This window comes from Silurus meridionalis, chromosome 17 (genome assembly GCF_014805685.1).
Source record: "Silurus meridionalis isolate SWU-2019-XX chromosome 17, ASM1480568v1, whole genome shotgun sequence".
In the NCBI taxonomy this organism is placed as follows: domain Eukaryota; kingdom Metazoa; phylum Chordata; class Actinopteri; order Siluriformes; family Siluridae; genus Silurus; species Silurus meridionalis.
Genome location: NC_060900.1, coordinates 16,386,907 through 16,408,136, shown reverse-complemented (window position 1 = coordinate 16,408,136; position 21,230 = coordinate 16,386,907). Strand labels below are relative to the sequence as shown.

Sequence of the window (21,230 nt, the reverse complement as noted above, 5' to 3'; positions counted from 1 at the left end):
TAGGTTTTAAAAACCTGGGAAACAGCTGGGAGCTGAGGAGACAAGTTTCTGGAGTTTGGGGAAAGGAATGTTGTCCTATATGTGTCTGATACAACATTCTAGCTGCTATTCCTGGTGTCCTTTGTTGTGTTTTACCTTTAATGATGCACCATGTTTTTGAATGGTGAACAGGCTAAACTTCAAGCAGGCCATTTCAGCACCTTCTACTACGAAGTCATCCTATTGTTATAGATGCAGTATGTGGTTTGCATTGTCTTTCAGGTATGTATATTTCTTCTCTGAAAAAGACATTTTCTAGATAGGACCATTTGTTGCTCTAAAGCCTGTAAATAATGTTCAGCATTGATGGAGCCTTTCCAAATGTACAAGCTGTCCATTCCACATTCACTAATGCTCTCCCATACAATGAGAGATGTGGCTTTTTGAACTGAGCGATGATAACAACCCAGATAGTCTTTCTCCTCTAGTCTGGAGGATGTGGTGTCCATACTTTCCAAAAGTTCCATAATGGAATGTTTCTGACCACAGAACAGTTTTCCACTTTGCCTTAGTACATTTTAAATGAGTTTTGGCACAGAGATGATGGTGAGGTGGTGTTTCTGGATAATATTTACACATGCCTTATTTTTCTTTGCATTATTGAGATTTAAACAGCATTTGTGTATGACATGGCAAACTGTGTTCACAGACAATTATTTCTAGAGGTGTTTCTAAGCCCATGCAGTGATTTTTCTTACAGAATCATGATGACTGTATAATAAATGCAGTGCAAGGCATTCACTGCACAGAGATTTCTCCAGATTCTTTAAAATGTTTGATGATATTATGTACTGTAAATAATGAGATATTCAAATGTTTTGCAATTTTATGTTGAGGAACATTATTTTGAAATTGTTCCACAATTTCCAGACATCTTTCACAGATTGGTGAAGCTTAAGTTTTTGCTCGCTCGTGATAATAATAATTAAAAAAATGTTTTCTTTTATTTTGTAATTTGCCAGGTCAAGCCACCTAAAGACAAAAGTCTGAATGTTTGAAAGTGTATAAGGCATCAGATCAGTTGTGGTGTTCTAAATGCCTGAGCAACCACAACTTCCCACAATAGGGCTTTTAAAAAGTTTGCCAGTGTGGGAAAAAAATAGACAATTGTGCTATTGTAGTGTTTATGAAGTAATCCCGTTGAAAAAGACGTAAACGTGACTCAGTAAGAAGATTACTTGAGTTTTGTGTAGTTCCTTGTTTAAGCTATAACTCGAGACTACCAAGGCCTCACGGAACAGATACACACTGTGGTTGCTCTTCCTGTTCACTAAGACTGACATCATATCACAGAACACGGAAGTCACAGTTCCCCAACCTCTCGCCCATTTCAAACAAATATCAGAAGTTTTAGTATAGGCAAAGTGGAGCAAGTCTGGGCACTATCCTAGGGTACGATTGTGTTCCCACAGTAAGGAGAGATGAGCAAGGGGAAGTCTAAAGGGCAGGAGAATGTGCACAGCTCTCTCCTCAGCATCCAGGAGAATGAGCGTCTGTTGGACTTGCTGGGCCGGAGATGTGTGGTGAGCTATATGAGCATTTAACTATCAATCAGTCCAAACTTAAGGAGAGTTGAGGCACCATAGAACTAAGATAATAGCTTATGACATCTAAGATGACTTAAGCCATCTGTCGATTAATAGTATGACTGGATGCTTGTGGAAAGTTTCAAAAGTCCTCAAAGCTATCTTGTTATACATAGAGAGACAACATGTGCTACTGCTAATGCTTATCAAATGTAACTACAGCTCTCAATCTTAATTCTTCGTGTTCATTTTCTTTGTGGGTATTCTGTTAAACAATGCAGAAATCAGATTAAACTGCCAGAATAATACAGGCCGTGACCCATACCCTGGTCATTTAATGAACTGATCTGTTAATTTATAATGTGTTTTACACTGCTAAAACGTCAGATACTGGACTATTCGCTGCACATTGACACAATCTATGACTAATAAGAGACTAAATTATCGTCAGTGTGTTTGTACACTCGTAAGTATAAAAACAAGTATCGAATCAAACTGACAGGAAGCGCTGCTTGAGGCCACTTCCTGTTGTGGCAGAGAGAATGCATACACATGCATTAGTTTGTTTTATATTTATGAATTATGTTATGTGCTTATCAAAGTTGTGTGTTTCTACATATATATATATATATATATATATATATATATATATATATATATATATATATATATATATATATATATATATATGCATGTTTTTGTATGTATTTTTGTGTAGACTATGGCCACTGCTGTTGTGCAGCTCTATATGGCCCTTCCCCACAGTCCAGCCCACTGGAATCTACAGCATACCGGAGTGGTGTGTTTTGTCAAAGACAACCCACGCCGTTCATACTTCATCCGCCTTTATGACATCAAGGTCCCTTCTTTAAATATTTGCTACAATTTTATGTGATCCTTAACTATAAATACCATATTTAAAGATTTTTAATGAATGTTGTCTGTTTCCATAAGAAAACTAAATGTAAAAAGTGCAGATAGTTATTTAAGTGTGTGTTTATGTATGTTTATTTCAGGAGGGGAAAATGGTATGGGAGCAAGAGTTATATAATCAGATGACTTACTCCAATCCAAAGCCATTTTTTCACAGTTTTCCTGCAGATGTAAGAATACATCTATTATTGTATAAAAACACATTATAAATTTTGCTGTAACTCTAAAAGAACAAGATATAGGATGGATTGAATCACCAGTGTGTTGCTTACTATACCTATTTACTTTAACATTTAAGCTGCTTTTATATATATATATATATATATATATATATATATATATATATATATATATATATATATATATATTAGAAAAACTATAGAATAACTTGTTGATTGGTGCCAATAATTATGGCGGGCTCGCTTGCTGTGAGGTTTTGAATTTTTTTTTTTAAGTTTATTGTTTGCAGCTGACCTGTGGCATGTTACAGTAATGAACATTTATTAATGTCAATAATAATGATTTATTCTTCAAGTTGAACATGCATGATAATTTGCATTATGTGCTGAGAGATGTTTGCAGTTTGACTTTGAGAAAAAGGGTTTGGTCATTTCCCGTACAGCAGTAATATATCTCTATATGTTTCAGGACTGCCAAGTGGGTCTGAACTTTGCAAATGATCAGGAATCGGAGCAGTTCAGAAAAATATTAGAAGACAAGATCAACCAGAGATCCAATCGTCAAGGTCAAATAGAAACACTAACACATACACTATTCATTGTTCACATGCCCTATTTATTCCGGCTGGTGAAAGTTGGGGAAGTGGTAATGAATAGGTCATTAGAGTAGTAACAGCTAAACTGTAAAATTTTAACTTCTTTTCCCTGACTCAAATTAGTTTGTTTTGGTTAAGCTCCAGATTCAGTGACTCAGACCAGTATAAAGTGGTTACTGAAAATAAGTGAATAACAGTGTCTATCACATGTACAAAATTACTAGAATTTCTGTACTGTACAAATCAATGCACTAGACATACACTATATGAAACAAAAGTATTAGGACACCTAACTTTTCCAGCAATGTGGTTATTTCTATATAGGATGTCTTAGAATGTGGTAACATTACATTTTTGTTTATTATAGTAATTCAACTCAAATTGCAAAACTGGTGTATTAAATAAATTCTATGCACACAGACTGAAGTAGTTTAAGTTTGGTTCTTTTAATTGTGATGATTTTGGCTCACATTTCTCAACAAATTTGAATACTTTATCAGACTAAAAAAAAATATTTTATAGTGAATTGTTGGCCTTCTGGAATGTATTTTCATTTACTGTGTATATATTCAATATTTGGGCTTCTTTTGCTTTAATTACTGCCTCAATTCGGCGTGGAATGGAGGTGATCAGTCTGTGGCACTGCTGAGCTGGTATGGAAGCCCAGGTTTCTTTGACAGTGGCCTTCACCTTATCTGCATTTTTTGGTCTCTTGGTGAACATTTTCCTCTTGACAATTGTGAGTTTGCTGGCCAGTCAAGTACACCAACACCATGGTCATTTAACAAACCTTTGGTGCTTTTGGCAGTGTGGGCAGGTGCCAAATCCAGCTGGACAAGGTAATCAGCATCTTTAAAAAGCAGGTCAGCAGAATGAAGCATTAAATGCTCTAAAATCTTTTGGTAAACTGGTGCAGTGACTTTGGTTTTCAAAAAACACAGTGGACCAACACCAACAGATGACATTGCACCCCAAATCACCACAGACTGTGGAAACTTAACACTCATCAAGCAACTTGGTCTATGAGCTTCTCCACCCTTTCTCAAGAATCTAGGACCTTGGTTTCCAAATGCAATACAAAACTTGCTCTCATCCGAAAAGAGGAATTTGGACCACTGGGCAACAGTTCAGTTCTTCTTCTCTTTAGCCCAGATAAGATGCCTCTGACGTTGTCTGTGGTTCAGAAGTGGCTTAAAAAGAGGAAAACTACAACTGTAGCCAAATTCCTTGACACATCTGTGTGTGGTGGCTCTTGATGCCTTGACCCCAGCCTCAGTCCATTTCTTGTGAAGGTCACCCAATCTCTTAAATCGATTTTGCTTGACATGACTCTTCAATCTGTGGTTCTCTCGGTTGGTTGTGAATCTTTTTCATCCACACTTTTTTTCTTCCACTAAACTTTCTGCTAACATGCTTGGGCACAGCACTCTGTGAACAACAGCTTCTTTGGCAATGCATGTTTGTGGCTTACCCTCCTTGTGAAGGGTGTCAATTATTGTCTTCTGGACAACTGTCTGATCAGCAGTCTTCCCCATGAGTGTGTAGCCTAGTGAACCAAACTGAGAGTTTTGAGTTGATTAGCTGATGGTATGTCACCATATTCTAATTTGTGGAGACTGATTGGTAGGTTTTTGTTAAATGTGAGCCAAAATCATCACAATTTAAAGATCCAAAGACTTAAACTACTTCAGTCTGTGTGCTTTTAATTTATTTACTGCACGGGTTAACAATTTGAGTTGAATTACTGAAATAAATTAACTTTTAGGGGTTAGGGGATAATATTATATTCTTAATATAATATAATATAATATAATATAATATAATATTTTATATTTTTTTATTAAAAAAAATCTGATGAAATTGTTTAAATAAAAGTAAATACATAAAAACATTTTATTAAATAGTTAAAATTTATTAGACCACATTTGGGTAATACAGATTTGTTTGTTTGTGTGTATTTTTCTAAAGATATGATCTACTCAACTGTTTTACTTATTTTAGCACACTTTAACAAATATCTTAATTTTTTTCCCATCCTTTTTTCATTCACTGCCTTGATATGCGGGAATTGGCAGGATTTTTTCCTTTTAATGGAAATTCTTGACGCTGGACATAAAACACTAAAGAATCCATAGCGCTAGCATTAACTGCTAAAACAAATGTTACGGAGTGAGTAGCCACAGTGACACTGAGCTAACTGTAGTTTTTTTTTTTATACACTTGGCATTGTCGTGTATGTTTTCAAGTTTTATAATAATAATAATAAAAAAATACAATAAAAAAATGAAATAAAATAAAATAAAATAAAATAATAATAATAATAATAATGCACTCAATGTGCGAGCGGAGACTAAACAATCTTGCTGCACTTAATACGTTCCTAAGGAAACTCAGATTTTAACTCAGATGTTCCGCACATAAAAGGTATATATAAATAAAACTCCATAAAAACTAATTAATATTTATTGCTGAAATTGCATAAAATAATATCGGTGAAAACTAAACCTATTTAGTGGATTTTATAGCCATATTACATCAAAATACAAATACAGTTGCGTTAAATCATTCCCTCTGCAGTGGCTGCGTATAGTAGGTTATGGGAAACTATTCATATAATAAAACTCAATTATTCTCACTCATATATTTATTAATACTTTAATCACATCAATAATTTAATCTTGCACAGTATCGTGATGTGGTATTCTTGTCTCTTGAAAAGCTGCTTGAAAGTTTTCACTCACTACATCGATGTATTAATAGCCAGCTTTAAAAATGTGCTCCACTACCTGCTCAATGCAGCCGCTGTGCAGGGACTTTTTGAACACACTGTATGCAAATAAAAATATAAAAATCAATTGACCTTTTTCCTACTCACTCAGTCGTTAGTGAAACTAACACCTTAACATTTTATATGAACCCTTTTAGCATTGTGCTTAATGTGCACTAACAGCAAGTAATTGTACCTTATGTTTAGCAGTGAAGATGTACATTACACCAACACAATATGTCTGTTTTGATAGCACTAGCACTTGTGCACATTGGAGACAAGATGCTACTGTCAGTCATTAAGCAAACCAGCAATAGTGGAGTGCCAATGTCAAGAGGGTTTCTATGCAATTTTTTCTTTACATGAAAGAGAGAATAGAAAACAAATGTGTTTTTTTTCTCATTTAATTTAAGTTAATTTCTTCATTTATTTTTGCAAACAGCAAATATACATGGCGCTACATCTACTGTACGTATACATTGTGCTGTAAAAGCTAATTCAACTTATTAGGGGCTAGGTTTTCACAGTAAGTGAATGCACTAAGTGCATCACCCAAATAAATAAAAGATATGTGTATGCTTTTTTGAATATGTCTCAATACTACATCAATGTGATCACGTACAGGGTAGCTTGGTGGTTCTGTCTTACCTTCTCAATGCTCAGCTTTTATTAGTTTGTTCCTGAACTCTGGTTCAATCCGTGTAGTTATCCTGCATGTTAGATAAATTACATTTAGGCATGGATGACTACATGAATGCATGTAAATGCATGTGTGAGTACACGGTGTGTTTTTGCCTCTCAATGATAGGCTCCATTTCTCCTGTGACACCTCTCCTATCGTGTATTATACTTTTTGTAGTGTGTTTTATTTACATTTGAAACCCTGTTAACATGCTGATTTTATTTTATCAGCACCTCACCAACTTCCATCTATGTTTTTTTTTCATTAGAAAAAAGGCTGAATGCTCCAACTGAAGGTATGTTTGTGCAAGTGCAAATTGACATTAAAATTTTTTTTTCCAACTCAAATGTCACTGTTCTGTTTAATGTTAGGAAGTAAAAAAAAAAAATGTTAAAGTTTCTTTCTATTTGTTTGCCATCAGAAAAACGAGCACTACCACCCCCACCACCGTCAAATGGTCAGTAGAATGTTGTTGTCTTGTATAACTTAAACAACCTTAGGCTGATGTCTTAATATTTGTTGTTGAGTATAAATATTGTTTTGAATAATAATGCTAAAAATGCTCTGTGTTGCAATGGCATGTATACCTACTTTCTGGTTTCAGATACTGTATGCTGTATTTATTTTCAGGTCCACAGATGCTGCCAGGTGGCATGACCACAAGAGATATCCCAAACCCTGACATTTTGGCCTCTCGGTATCGGCCTCCTAGTATCCCTGTGCCTGCACCTGCAGCTTTTGGCATACTAAAAAGGATAAAAAGGGGAAGAAAAAGGGACCTCGACTTACGAAGGCAGATATCGGGGCACCCAGTGGTTTTAAGTAAGTTTGTATAAATGGTCTTTGTACATGTAAATGGTAAGTACTGTTAAATTTTTACAAATCTCATATCTACTATTTTCTTACTTCCAGGCATGTCACACATGTAGGATGGGATCCAAACACTGGTTTTGATGTAAGTTCCTTTTTTCACTTCAGTAGTCACATTTTTTCACAGTGTTTTTATGCGACTACAATGTGTCAACACACGAACATTGAATAGCTTCAGTGTAATGACTGTGAAACTAATTACTCATTACAAAATACTGTGGGAACGATTATTTTCCAATGCATGTAACTTAAATAGTAGCACATAATATATATATTACAAAAACAAACACATTTATTGCCATCTAATATATAAGCTGAGGAGAGGAGACCTCTACCACTAGTGCTTCTGAAAAAAATGTAAGTAGTTCCTGTCATAATGTGACTTTAAATTTTATAAAGCCATTTTATTAACCCAGGAAAATGGCTTTTACAACAAATTATTTCTTCAAAATTATATAATTCTCCATTTATTCATAGTTTCTAATATACTAATAAGGACTATGTACATATTCGATAGCTTATTTACTGTAGTCGTAATTTGTACAGTTGGCATTATGAATGTTTAATTATTTTATTTAATTTTTTACAAAAAAATTTAATTTAGAAATATATATTTAGACTAGTATTTTACTCACCTTATGCTTAGTTCTTGACAAATTGCACCATGTTTCACCAATAAGCCGTTTTTGTTTGTCTATGCAGGCAAAATTTTGGATTTCTCCCTTTCTCCCCTCTCTTTCAAATGTGTAAATCACAGTTCTTTTTGTCACCTGTTTAATTACTTTTAATCACTTCATACATCTGATTTTTAATTAGTATTTTTAACATTATATTATACATTTTGAGCTAAAAAAAAAAATTAACCTTTCATCATTAGGTCCATAGTTAGGTTCAATAGACCTTACAGTGATTCATGTGGAATATACCTGTACCTCCTTTCTAGACCAATAATCTGGACCCAGATCTGAAAAAACTGTTTTCTTGTGCTGGTATCAGTGAAGACCAGCTGACAGACAAAGAGACATCCAAAATTATCTATGACTTCATTGAGCAGTCTGGTGGCCTGGATGCTGTCAAAGAGGAGATGAGGAAACAGGGTCAGTGTTGGCATCATGGATTCTTTTAGACCAATTTTTATATTATATATTCTTGCAATCAAATAGTATTGTTGAATTTAGCAAAGTTCTGTTTATGCAGAAAGCGCTACAGTTACATTAGCAAATTTTTACAATTTCTTTTGTCCACACAGATACTATGGGTCCTCCATCTCGGAGTATTCCCCCAGTGCCAGGTGGTGCACCTCCTGCAGCCCCTCCACCTCGTGGGGACCGTAGCCTTCCTCCCATCCCTGGTCAACCTCCACCAGCTCCCCCATCCCGTAATCAGCGAGCGCCTCATCGTGAACACCTTCCACCCCCTCCTCCGCCTGGAAAAACTGGACCTCCACATCCACCTCCTCCCTCTATTGGTTACTTAGCTCCCCCCACAAATCTTGCTAGTGCTGGTATGAGTGGAGGAGGTGCACCTCCACCTCCTCCTCCCCCTCCACCTCCTCCACCTCCTGCTCCTGTCATTAGCTCCAATGGTCGCAGCCCAGTTAGTAATCCTTCCTCAAGTTCAGGAGGAGGCAGAGGAGCATTACTTGACCAGATACGACTGGGCACCAAGCTAAAGACTGTAAGACCAAGTGTTATTCTCAATCTTAAAGTTGTGAACTTGATTTGCTCTGACACTTAATTGTAAAGTATTAGAGTCCACACAAGTATAAGCTAACCAAGCTCTCATCTACTATAATTATAGCTCATTTTAAGTTAAAGTCTCTGATTATTATGTTTTCTCTGCTGATGTTCTCTATATAAAATCCTCTAATGCCAAACATTTCAGAGTCACATACTGTGGTTACATCAATCTCTATCTATCTATCTATCTATCTATCTATCTATCTATCTATCTATCTATCTATCGATCGATCGACCGACCGACCGACCGACCGACCGACCGACGACCGACCGACCGACCGACCGACCGACGACCGACCGACCGACCGACCGACCGACCGACCGACCGACCGACCGACCGACCGACCGACCGACCGACCGACCGACCGACCGACCGACCTACCTACCTACCTACCTACCTATCTATCTATCTATCTATCTATCTATCTATCTATCTATCTATCTATCTATCTGTCGGTCTTTCGGCCTGTCTGGCCATCTATATGATGTTGTAAATATTATATACATTTTTCTTTTTTCAAGGCTTCATATTCTTGTTTTCTCAAATTCATGCACTTGCCCCTATTACAAAATGTGGTCTCAGTTCATGTACTGTACTCTTATATTTCAGGTTACAGATAGTCCTGATTCTCATTCTTCATCACAAGATCAAGATGGTGAGGGCATTGTTGGAGCTCTGATGATGGTGATGCAGAAAAGAAGCAAAGTCATTCATTCCTCAGGTAACTATCCAAGTATAATAAATGTAGGATAAATGATATATGACTTTATGTTGTCTCAATGAGCAGCCTCATAACTATGTCCAATTTCAATCAAACATTTCTCTAGAAGATGAAGAAGATGATGGAGTTGAGGATGAAGATGATGATGAATGGGATGACTAATGCAAATTTCCATTTTGGGTATACACACCTTTGGGAATGTATGTGCACACACACACAAACACATGGAGAATCAAAATGATGTGTTCATTTTGTATACTGAAAATGGCAGTTAAAGTAGGATTTTTATTTGGGGTTATGGTGACAAGATTAGGAACGGTTAGTATATTATCAAGGATGAATAAAATTGGATGTTAAATGTGAATAATCTTAATGGTGGGTGTCTCAGTAACTGTTTGGGTGTCTCAGTAACTGTCTGTTATGTTGACTAACATGATTTTATACAGACTGTCATGTTACTGCAAAACTGTCAAATACAAAACATATTTTTTCACAATAATTAGACATTTAAATTGTGTGGAATATATGTAAATTAAGATTTTTATCAATCAATCTGTTCTCTGTTTAATGAAAGATTTTTTCTAAATCATGAGTCACTAGCAGCCTGAAGTATGCATTTAAGGGTTCAGTTGAAAACAAATATAGAAATTATTAAAACTGAATAAAGCAAATTCATTATGCAATCTTTTAGAATAGTGTCATGTGTGAACAATTTCCCTTTTGTCCATATATTTCTTTTGTGTATTTATGCAAAGATCATTTTAAGTTGCTCTGGCTGTACTATAAAGTGGTTTAACTCAGCATGTGCAAAGACAATTAAAAAAAATTAATAATGTCCCTACCCTTAGCAAATCTAAATGAGAGGAGTGGTAGAAGTTTGTGAGTTTAAATCCCAACACCACTGAATGGTTAGCTTTGTGTTAAAATAATATTAGTCATATGCTATAGCCTTTATAGTCACCAAATCCCAAACCAACATATATGAAAGGTTTTGGAGTGACTGTTTAGAAAGTGATCTCCACCATCATCAAAATACCTGGGAATAAAGAATATCTTTGGTGATCATCCCGTCTGTACTTCAAGGCTCACTGAAGGGATTTCACACTGCACATCTGGTGTTGCATAGAGGCCCAAAACCTTGACACTTTATGTTGTTTTTTTCTTTTAACTACCCACATCTGTATTTGCTTAAATAATAATAATAAATAATAGATAATATTTTGCATAGATTAAATATTAATTATATGTGTGAACTAATGGATTTACCGTATTTTCCGGACTATAAGCCGCTACTTTTTTCCTAAGCTTTGAATCCCGCGGCTTAAAACATAGAAGCGGCTAATTTATGTATTTTCCTGGGTTTCTGGGTTTCACAAGCTTCAAGCCAAAAAACTGAGCTCCATAACATTAGACCAATGAAATTGCGGAACGGGTTCAGGTGAACCAATGAAACACTTTATATTAAATCAGATGTGCTTCCGCTGAATCGGGCCGCACCACATCATAAATATGGATGAGGTTCCTCTGACGTTTGACCTGCCGCTCACTCGAACTGTCTACAGGAAATGCGAATCATTCGTCACGCTGAAAACAACCGGGCATGAAAAAACGCACTTCACCTGTGTTCTGAGCTGCACGGCATCGGGAGAAAAGCTTCAACGATGGTGATTTTTAAACGCACGACGATGCCAAAAGATAAACTCCCGAGAGAAATTGTTGTGAAAGGAAGGAGGAAGACAGTGAACAAAGACTTTCTTGGTAGGCTACTGTTTAGATACAAGCCGTGTAACAGACACTGTCTTTCATTAAAGCCTATGTAAAGTTCATTAGTTTCAGTGTAGACACCTGCGGCTTCTAGACAGATGCGGCTTATTTATGTTCAAAATAAAAATCTTTGTCAAATTCATTGGGTGCGGCTTATATTTGGCGCTTAATAGTCCGGAAATTACGGTATATGGACTTTAAAATCAGAACCCAGGCACTACATTTCCCCTCTAAGAACTCATGGCATACTTTTATGAACAGAAAATATTAATTATGAATAAGTCTTCCTAATTTCTTTATGTTTTTAATAATAGCTCTAAAAGACTAAATGTTTAATAACAACCAGAAGTTAAATAAGAACAAATACAGCAGTTTATTGTTATGATTATAAAACATCTATTAATATTTCCAACCTCACAATATAAGCATAATAAAATATTATTTATTACAAATGACCACATTAAATTAAGCTAACAAAAACACAATGAATACATAAGAGAATTATTGTAATTATGCAGCCACTTGAGCAAGGATAAAGCAGAATCAAACACCATTTGGGTCTCATAACACATTTCCTCCAAAAGCCCATATCTTATACCTCAATAACATTTAAATGGCTAGAAACTGTTATGCATTGGGCTTTCGTGCTAGCCCTCAGACATTCTCTTGCTTTTCAGTATAAATATACATACATACATACATACATACATACATATCACCGATGAGAAGTTTTGAATTTGTCCATGTCCACGAACTTTTCGTACAAAGTGAATTTCAACATCTTATTTATTTCTTCTGAGACGTTTACATTTGACATTCTTTCCCCTGATTTGGCTGCAAACATTAATTGTTTTTTACACTGAATTCGTCATACTGGCAAAATCATGCTTGAGAAACAGATTATAAACTGACTATTATCACGACTGCTGAAAAAAAAAAAAATCCTTGCACCGTTTTGCTACAAGCATCTTTTTGTGAGCCTGTATATTCTGGTCCTGTTAGTGAGTACACACAATAAAATCAGCTATTCCCAGTCATATTCCACCACCAAAGTGAGCAAGGGCCATGAATATGTACATTCTCAAAATAAATATCTTGTGTAGAGAGAAAAAACAAGAGAAAGAGAGAGAGAGAGAGAGAGAGAGAGAGAGATTGAGAGAGAAAGAGAGAGTTCAAACTTGACCAAATAACTATTACTTCTATGTACATGTGTAATACACACAGCCAAGCACAAGAACTGCCTTTATACACAAGCACAAGACCACAGTTAACCACAGAAAACATCTACCATTGATATGTAAAAGGTGCAAAAGTTACAGAACTACCAAATATTTTGTGTTTGTGTGTTACAAATTTTAAATACGACCTTATCTGGAAGATGCAATAAGTTACGGAAAATTCCCACCAAAAATGACCTGATTATGCAAGGAAAATACCTTACATGGTTGTCCCACATTACGTTCCCAGCACAGGACAGAAACAAGTACAGTAATTTTCCCCTAGAATTATGTGCTCGTATTCCTATGTAAAAATGTACCACAGCCATAAAAATCTTTTTGACTCATTCTCAAAATTCTTTCTTTTTTTCTGTGCTTAATAAAAAATAAAAATAAAAACATTCTCAGCTTTCTCTTCTGTATTTATGCTTTCTTGCAAATCCCCCTTTTTTTATAACAGGAGGCTGGAGCAAATTTTGGTCCATACATCTATCTTGCTGAAACTGACACCATCCTTCCTGTTTAGAACAGTGAACCTATAACCTTGTAGTTTTCTCCTAACTATTAATAAAATAGAATAGAATTTTAGATTTTCGAGTAATAATTACTTGCTGATAATGACACTTAGGACTTTAGCTATTGCAAAAACGGTTATAAACACTGTTCTCTATTAATCGTTATAAATAAACACATCGTGACACTAGAGTTAAAAAAATTTGCAGCTGTGATTTGTCTGATGCAGACTAGCTCAAGTGTACTTACTATCAAAAACTGGAAAGGAACGCAACCATATTACCTTTGCACATTATTAAATCACCCTTGGTCTATGATAACATAAATATTGGTCAGCATAATGCAGGTCAAAATTACATCCCAATACAGGACCAAAAGCTTCTTCTTTTTTTTTCTTTTGATGAATCAGCAGATGGCTGTGCCGTGAAAGAGGATGGAATCATATAGAAGTCCGGCACAGCTTTTTTCCACTGCTTTTTACCACAAACTGACGACTAACAATCATCTGACTCAACACAACGACCTTTAAATACAAGCATTGCAAAGCAGCAGAACTACACAACTACAAGATTTATGGAACACTGATATTTTTTTTCTTTACATTTTTTTATGGTAAACAAAACAGACGAATCTTATATACTTAATGCTGGTGTGAATCAGTTTCCTGTTTTTTTTCTTTTCTTTTTTGGAACATATACACTTACTAGAGGCTGATATTCAATGACCAAAGTGCGTAGATACAATGTAGGAGTGGGATAAGTGCTAAATTGCTAGCTCAGTGTATGTAAATTATCCCAAAATGCATCACACTGCAAACTTGTAGACATGTATGGTAATTTAGAGCCGAACTGAAAGCAAGCTGATGGTACAGTACCATGCGTCACCCAATATCCAACCTGCAGTGTAAAATTCCATATTTATAAAATAAGTCTATTGGATTTAACCCTTGTGCATGGCCCCAGGGGATGAACATGACATTAAGCTTATAAACAGTTTTTTTGTGTGTGATTTTGCCTGCTCATACAATGTAGAGAATGCAACCAAAACGTAGCTTTATGAGCATTTGTTCACTGCACCTGCAGCTCCTCAAGCTCTTGTTTCTCTGCATGCCTGCGGTTAGTGCGCTTGGGCTTGTGTGGCTGCTTCCAGTAGGACTGGCAGTACTGGTTAATGAGAGTAACCTCAGGCTGTGGTTGTGTCTGGCCCATTGGGGGCAGGGTTTGTGGTGGGGGTGGAGGAGGTGGTGGGTGGTGCTGCAAGTCATGTTGATGACGCTCAGGGTCTGAGGGGCCGTCTGGAGCTGTTAGGGCCTCCACAATCTCACGGTCAAGGATTCGCAGCGCCACACGGGCTACGGTATGCTTGAAGTTGTTCTCTGTGGCCAGGCAGTGGTAGAGGCCAGCATCTGATTGGCTAAGAGATTTCAGCAGGATGCCATGAGCCGTCTTCAGGACATCTTTGTCACGATTGAGCTGTAAAATGAGGTTCAATTTGATAATGAATACATTAGTGAACATAAATAAAAGGATCATTAGTATCTATAAAAACATCAAGGTGCTAAAGCTTTCATGATGATACATGCCGTGTATAGAACATTTTACCACAACACCAGTCACGTTATCGTGCCAGAGACTTTGTAGCAAGTGACATGCTCATGCAGTATCACAAGAAATTCTATCAACCACACAGAGAAGCTCTATTTGATTAGTTAGCATATGTGTGTATGGCAGGGAAGAGAAAGTATTCTATCTCTTCCACACAAGAACATGAACAATTTTGTTTCCTGGGCTCCTAGCCATAGACGTCTGTGGAATTGTCGGATTTCAATGAATGTGAATTAGCTATAACTATCATAATGGATAAGTGCAATACACTATTCAATGTTATAAAGAAATAAAGAAACTCATATTTTTGCTACATTAATTAAATGTTTCTCTTTCTTTATGTCAAAACCATATGAGTGTGAGCTTTTGTACTCAGTTCAGTGTCTGCTGCAGTGTTAAAGCGCCGCAAAGCAAGCTGTTGCACTTTATACCTGCTTGTCATGCCAAAAACCCTTCCTAAGGTTGTGCCTGAGTGTTGATTTGAAATCTTACTGCTTTGCGCTTGCCATCTTTCTGACAGAACCACTTCACTGTAGCCTGAGGAGATCTGGGCTGGCACTCCAGAAACACACTGCTGCCCTCCACCCCGAACTGCACCGTCTCCCTCAGACGCTTCTCTACTGAGAGACAGGAAGAGATACTTTAGTAGCTGATGCTATTTCTGGCTGCCATTCTGCAAATTTGCAGAGCATTACTCTGTAGCTTTCATGTCCTATGGCCTAATAATAACTGTCTTTAATTACGCTTTTTGTAGTTCCCTGAACATAAAGAAAAATCATGTGAACCACAACTTTATTTATTATCCAAATACATCACAGTCACATGCACATGCACAAACCTTTCGAGTTGAAGCCCCTGCACTGACGTAACGGGTCACCATGTTTGATATCCTGTCTCCTGCTTCTCCTAAAGAATTATCATTTATCATAACATTGACCATTATTCTCATCTTACACATGCACAGAAATAATACACTGTTAAGGTAAAATGCATTAACATGCTCAAAATCTGCTTATTTTTGTTTAAAAAACTTGTTAACAAGAATTAAAATTATTGTTAAGAGCATGTGCATGTAGAGAGAAAGGTACAGACCTTTTGGTGGCGGGGGTGAAAGCAGAGCAGCTCTCTCCGTCCCAGGCGCAGTAGGGGTCTCTGGCCAGGCAGCAGTCTGAGCAGGCTTTACCATATGCAGGACACCGATGCAAAGACACCTGGGTGAGTCCTCGTGCCGATGAGACATACAGCTGTTGCTGTTAGCCATAACAGAGTGAACACAGACAATGTGTCAACTTGAAGGTTGTTTCAGGAAGGATTTATAAAACCAGTTCTATTTTTGTCAGTGTTGCTCGCCTAGCCAAAACCTTGGATGACCTCTGATTTTCCTATTTCTGTTTTTTTGTCCTTCATTGTATTAAACTGCATTTACTTTTTTTTTATTTGAGTGCTTTGTACAATATTCTTCAATCAGGATTTTTTAAAAATTATTTTCCCGAAACCAAACTAAGTAAACAGGGGAACTACTTTTTCTCCAAAACTTCCAAAACAAGACAAAAAATAGATCACAATACTAATAAATTGTCATGGTCATTGGAACACAATGTTTAGAACATTTTAGTAAATGTTAAATGTGTATGCTGAATGTACATATGCAACATAATAATCATTTTAAATATTTCTGTTTCAAACAAGAATTTCAAAAAACTGTTTAAATAATTTTATGATTAGATGGTAATTATAAAAATTATTTAAATAAATAATTTAGATTACTAGATTATATATATATATATATATATATATATATATATATATATATATATATATATATATATATGTAGTGTACTAATGAAGTAAATGTTTAAAACACAAGTCCCTTACCCTCTTAGAGGAAATTTTCAGGGTTTTCACTGGTGCTGGCGTCTAAAAAACACGAGTGACAGATACTTAGCTGCCTTTAATAGTGTTTTAGTTGTCACACTGAAAATCCATTCATAGAAAAAGTATTTTTAATGATTATCTTTTATTAATGTTATCTTTACCCTGAAAACTTCCACCTCTTCAAGAATGAGCTCTTCTGTTGTGCTTGTGTCTTTTGGCAGTACAATCACCTTTTGAACCGTTCCTCTGTCTATCAAACAACAAGTCAGAAGCATCACTTCAGAGAGTTTTAGAAATTTGAGCCAGAATTGTTTTTAAAAGGACATACTTTCATAGTTATGTATGTAATTACATACACAAGCTCAGTAAAAACACAATTTTTTTGTTTCTAAATGTACCTGTTCCCAGAAAGAGCACTTCATATCTCCCATCTACAGCATCCACCATGTCCACTGCAATAGTCGTAAAGCGGTAGTCTACGCCTGTCCGTACCACCAGAGGGCGCTTGTGTGTAGGGTAAATGGGATGGTACATCAGAGGGTGAGCGCGTACAAAGTTGACAGCTTCGTCAGAGAAGGCTTTGGTGCTGTGGACTCCAGGAGTAAATGTTCCTCCAGGGCACTGGGTTTATTTAGAAAGAAGAAATTGTATTGTTCATACCCCAAAACAATAAAATAAAAATATGCTAAATTTCTACTACAGTTCAGTACTTGAAACGACTTGATTTTAAGGTTTAATAGTTTCCCATCATGGCTTATAATCTATTTGCTGCTCAGGATCACATTGTGTGATTATTCCGCTACTCACCGTCCCGGGGCGTGGATAAGGAATTTTTCCAGTGTAAGGCGTCCACTGGTAATTGTGCCCATGTTTATGAGAAAAGGGCCCATTAAAGACATTTCTGATGTCAGACATAGAATACACACACACTGCTGAACCTTTAAACACAGACCTAAAAAGAGAGTGTGAGAGGAAGCAAAAAGTCAGTTTCACACTTCATACTGTAAATATCTAATTTATGCAGGCCACATTGACATGATTTAAAAATGTGCAGTTCAAAAGCTTTCTGTTCGTTCCTTACCCTGCTGTGGAGAATAGAGCGTACACCATAGGACTGCGCTCATCGTTAGTCCGCTGAATAAAGACGTCCCCTGAACATAAATATAAATCTGTCACTCCAATGGATCAAGAAAAGCAACACACATCAATGAAAAAAGGTAAAAAAAACATAATACGCAGTCTTACGTAGTTCATCAAAATATGTCTCGACTCCGTCCGCCCCAATTACAGAACAGACCAGACGCGCCTTCAGGAAAGTTGTCCACTTATTCACCAGCGACCTCTGACCCCCATCATCATTCTAAAGGAAAACAGACATGAGAAATGTAACTTATTCACATTGTAATATATTCTAATTACTTCCTCAGCTGCTGATGAATCAGGTAGAAGATAGAATAGACTTTATTTGTCACATATATAATACAGCACAATGAAATTCTTTCTTCGCCTTCTTGCTCCTGGAGCACAGAGGGTTAAGGGTTGCTCAAGAGCCCAAGACTGGCAACATTGACGAAACCAAGGCTTGAACCCCCATCCTTCCATTCAGTAACCCAGAAACTCAACCACTGAGCAACCACTCCCCAAAGACCCAAAACAAACATTTAAGCCCTGTTCTCTAAAACAGTGTAAAACTGTGTCTTTATTATTAATATATTTATTATCATAGAAACATTATGACATGCTACCAGAGATCTACTTGCTGATCACATAAACATGGAATTTTCGCCAGAAAATAAGTAATTGTGATTGTATTTTCATGACAGTAAAAATAATCTTTTTTAAATCATGTATATGCATTGGATGGTTTTGCCCTCAAATCATGTATATGTTTTGTGTGTGTAATGAAAACTGTAATCCTTAGGTCATGCAAATATTGTGTGTTTAAATCCTATTTCTGGAATGCTGTATGTTATGAGCATTTCAGTCCTTAAGACAGTATATTTTAAGTCACTGTGTCTTTTATATGTTATGAAAGTTAAATTATGTGTGTTTTTTAGGGAATGATGGTTATATATCAGAAATAAAATGAAATGTTTTAGCAGTTCTGTGTGCACATGTTCTCACCAGACAAACTCTGCCCACTCTGGCCAACACACTGGGGGTGCTGCCTCCTGCTGCATCCAAACTCTTTTCCCGAAAGAAAAAATACAGCTTGTCATCATTCTTCTCTGTACTATCTGGAATTTTCTGAATTTTTACAAATACGGGCTCTAAAAGAAACAGAGCATTATTAAGGTTAGTGTTAAGCCATGAACATATAAACTCATCATCAATACTATACATTACAAGAATTTTTTTGTGTTCTCGAAATACGCCCTTTCTGTTCACATCCTACCATTAAGCCACCGTGAGTCGTACTGCTCTGTCCTGACAGCAGGTCGGTCTCCTAGAGTCCTGAATATGGCTGGGTCTGTGCCCATGAAGTCTACATGCACTCCAGCATACAGGTTCCCATCTGCAATAGTGGAAAACAGTGCAGAGACAAAAATGAATCAATATTAATGAAGCATGAGATAGTAGCTCAGTTCTTCTAGATTTTAGAAGAAGGGAGGAGAGAGAAAGTGAAGACTTACTGATCAGTGCTGCAGCATTTTCTTGCCGTGGATCATAGGGGCATTTTCCCTTTCCAGAATCCACATAGCCTGGCACCAGGCGGAAACGGTATTCCTGAACACAAACACAGCAACAGGATGATTAGCAGGCTTTTACTATAGAACATAGTTCCTGAATGGTGTTGCATATAAGCCTCAAATGTGAGTATGTGTATGTGCACACCTCTGCCCTCCAACCTCTATTGACAAAGGTGCAGATGGGCTTGTACGCTCCAGTGCCACATGTGTACAGATGTGTCCTGTTCCATGGCTCGATCAAGCGCACAAAGTTTGCACACTCTCCCTATAAGGAAAAGAAGGAAATGTATCTTTTCATGCCTCAGGAGAACTCATTTCACCTTTTACACACACACACACACACACACACACACACACACACACACACACACACACACACACACACACACACACTGAAACGGTCATCAAAACCAGACAGCAAGCTATAATTTGCCATTTAAGTATGTCTACAGTTAAGAATTCATCCACTGAAAGGGCCAGGATTGATGAAGGCTTACTTGTCCTCCTTTTCCAGCCATCTTGCACTCTGCTTTTCTTTGAGTAGTAGCAGGCCAGTGGATCTAGGATGAAACACAAAGTTACTCACTACACTATATATCATTTGCTTGCAAACACTGTAAAACTCTACAGAAAACCCCAACATGGTCACACACATCTCAAAAAGTACACCCTTCCTGCTTTCTCTAATAACTACAACATATCTACAGGTGCATCTCAAATAGCATTAAAAAGATAATTTATTTTAGTAATTCAATACAAAAAGTGAAACTCATATTATATAGATTCATCTCACACAGATGATATATTTCAAGTGTTTATATCTCTTAATTTTGATGATTGTGGCTTACAGCTAATAAAAACCCAAAATTCAGTATCTCAGAAAATGAGAATATTGAGAAAAAATTTAATATTGAAGACTGGTAGTGTCACACTTTAATCAGCAATTAAATCCAAACACCTGCAATGGTTCCTGAGCCTTTAAATGGTGTCTCAGTCTGGTTCAAGTTACACAATCATGGGGGAATTATGTGGTAAAAAAAAGGTGAAATGAAGCCCATTCAAGAATTTGGGGGGAGATTCACAAAGAGTGGACTGCAGCTGGAGTCAGTGCTTCAAGAGCCACCACACACAGACGTATCCATGGGCTACAACTCAAGCCACTTCTGAACCAGAGACAACGTCAGAGGTGTCATACCTGGGCAAAGGACAAAAAGGACTGGACTTTTGCTCAGTGGGCCAAAGTCGTCTTTTCAGATGAAAGGCAAAAAACCCTATTTGCATTTCATTTGGAAATCAAGGTCCCAGAGTCTGGAGGAAGAGAGGAAAGGCACAGAATCCAAGTTGTTTGAGTGTAAAGTTTGCACAGTCAGTGGTGGTTTGGGGAGTCGTGTCATCTGCTGGTGTTGGTCCACTCTGTTTTATCAGGTCCAAGGTCAGCACAGCCATCTACCAGGAAGTTTTAGAGCACTTCATGCTTCCCTCTGCTGACCAGCTGTATGGAGATGCTGAATTCA

The 21,230-nt window shown here is 36.8% G+C and overlaps 2 protein-coding genes across 3 annotated transcripts in view; one reads left to right on the top strand and one right to left on the bottom strand.

The window, feature by feature from the left end:
* The first annotated feature begins 1,315 nt into the window (after positions 1–1,315).
* wasb (WASP actin nucleation promoting factor b) lies at positions 1,316–11,116 on the top strand. Its single transcript, XM_046872298.1, is given in 13 exon segments — positions 1,316–1,562; positions 2,284–2,424; positions 2,582–2,668; positions 3,147–3,243; positions 6,991–7,017; positions 7,144–7,179; positions 7,353–7,465; positions 7,468–7,544; positions 7,635–7,677; positions 8,536–8,689; positions 8,842–9,269; positions 9,942–10,053; positions 10,160–11,116. Coding segments are annotated over 13 exon segments (1,473 nt in total). The 5' UTR covers positions 1,316–1,460; the 3' UTR covers positions 10,216–11,116.
* Positions 11,117–12,166: 1,050 nt separating this feature from the next.
* The window catches only part of sema3gb (sema domain, immunoglobulin domain (Ig), short basic domain, secreted, (semaphorin) 3Gb), a 31,005-nt gene continuing 21,941 nt past the window's right edge, over positions 12,167–21,230 (bottom strand). The window contains exons 4-18 of one of the 2 annotated variants that reach the window (XM_046871193.1): positions 20,214–20,276; positions 19,862–19,981; positions 19,660–19,753; positions 19,422–19,541; positions 19,151–19,296; positions 18,272–18,386; positions 18,108–18,177; positions 17,834–17,978; positions 17,425–17,647; positions 17,188–17,276; positions 17,027–17,068; positions 16,244–16,401; positions 15,990–16,057; positions 15,644–15,771; positions 12,167–15,019 (exon numbers count right to left, since the gene is read on the bottom strand). In XM_046871193.1, coding sequence (XP_046727149.1) covers positions 14,615–15,019; positions 15,644–15,771; positions 15,990–16,057; positions 16,244–16,401; positions 17,027–17,068; positions 17,188–17,276; positions 17,425–17,647; positions 17,834–17,978; positions 18,108–18,177; positions 18,272–18,386; positions 19,151–19,296; positions 19,422–19,541; positions 19,660–19,753; positions 19,862–19,981; positions 20,214–20,276 — 1,986 coding nt within the window. In that variant the 3' untranslated portion in view covers positions 12,167–14,614. The remainder of the gene's footprint in view (positions 15,020–15,643; positions 15,772–15,989; positions 16,058–16,243; positions 16,402–17,026; positions 17,069–17,187; positions 17,277–17,424; positions 17,648–17,833; positions 17,979–18,107; positions 18,178–18,271; positions 18,387–19,150; positions 19,297–19,421; positions 19,542–19,659; positions 19,754–19,861; positions 19,982–20,213; positions 20,277–21,230) is intronic. The other variant, XM_046871194.1, reaches the window with a different exon arrangement.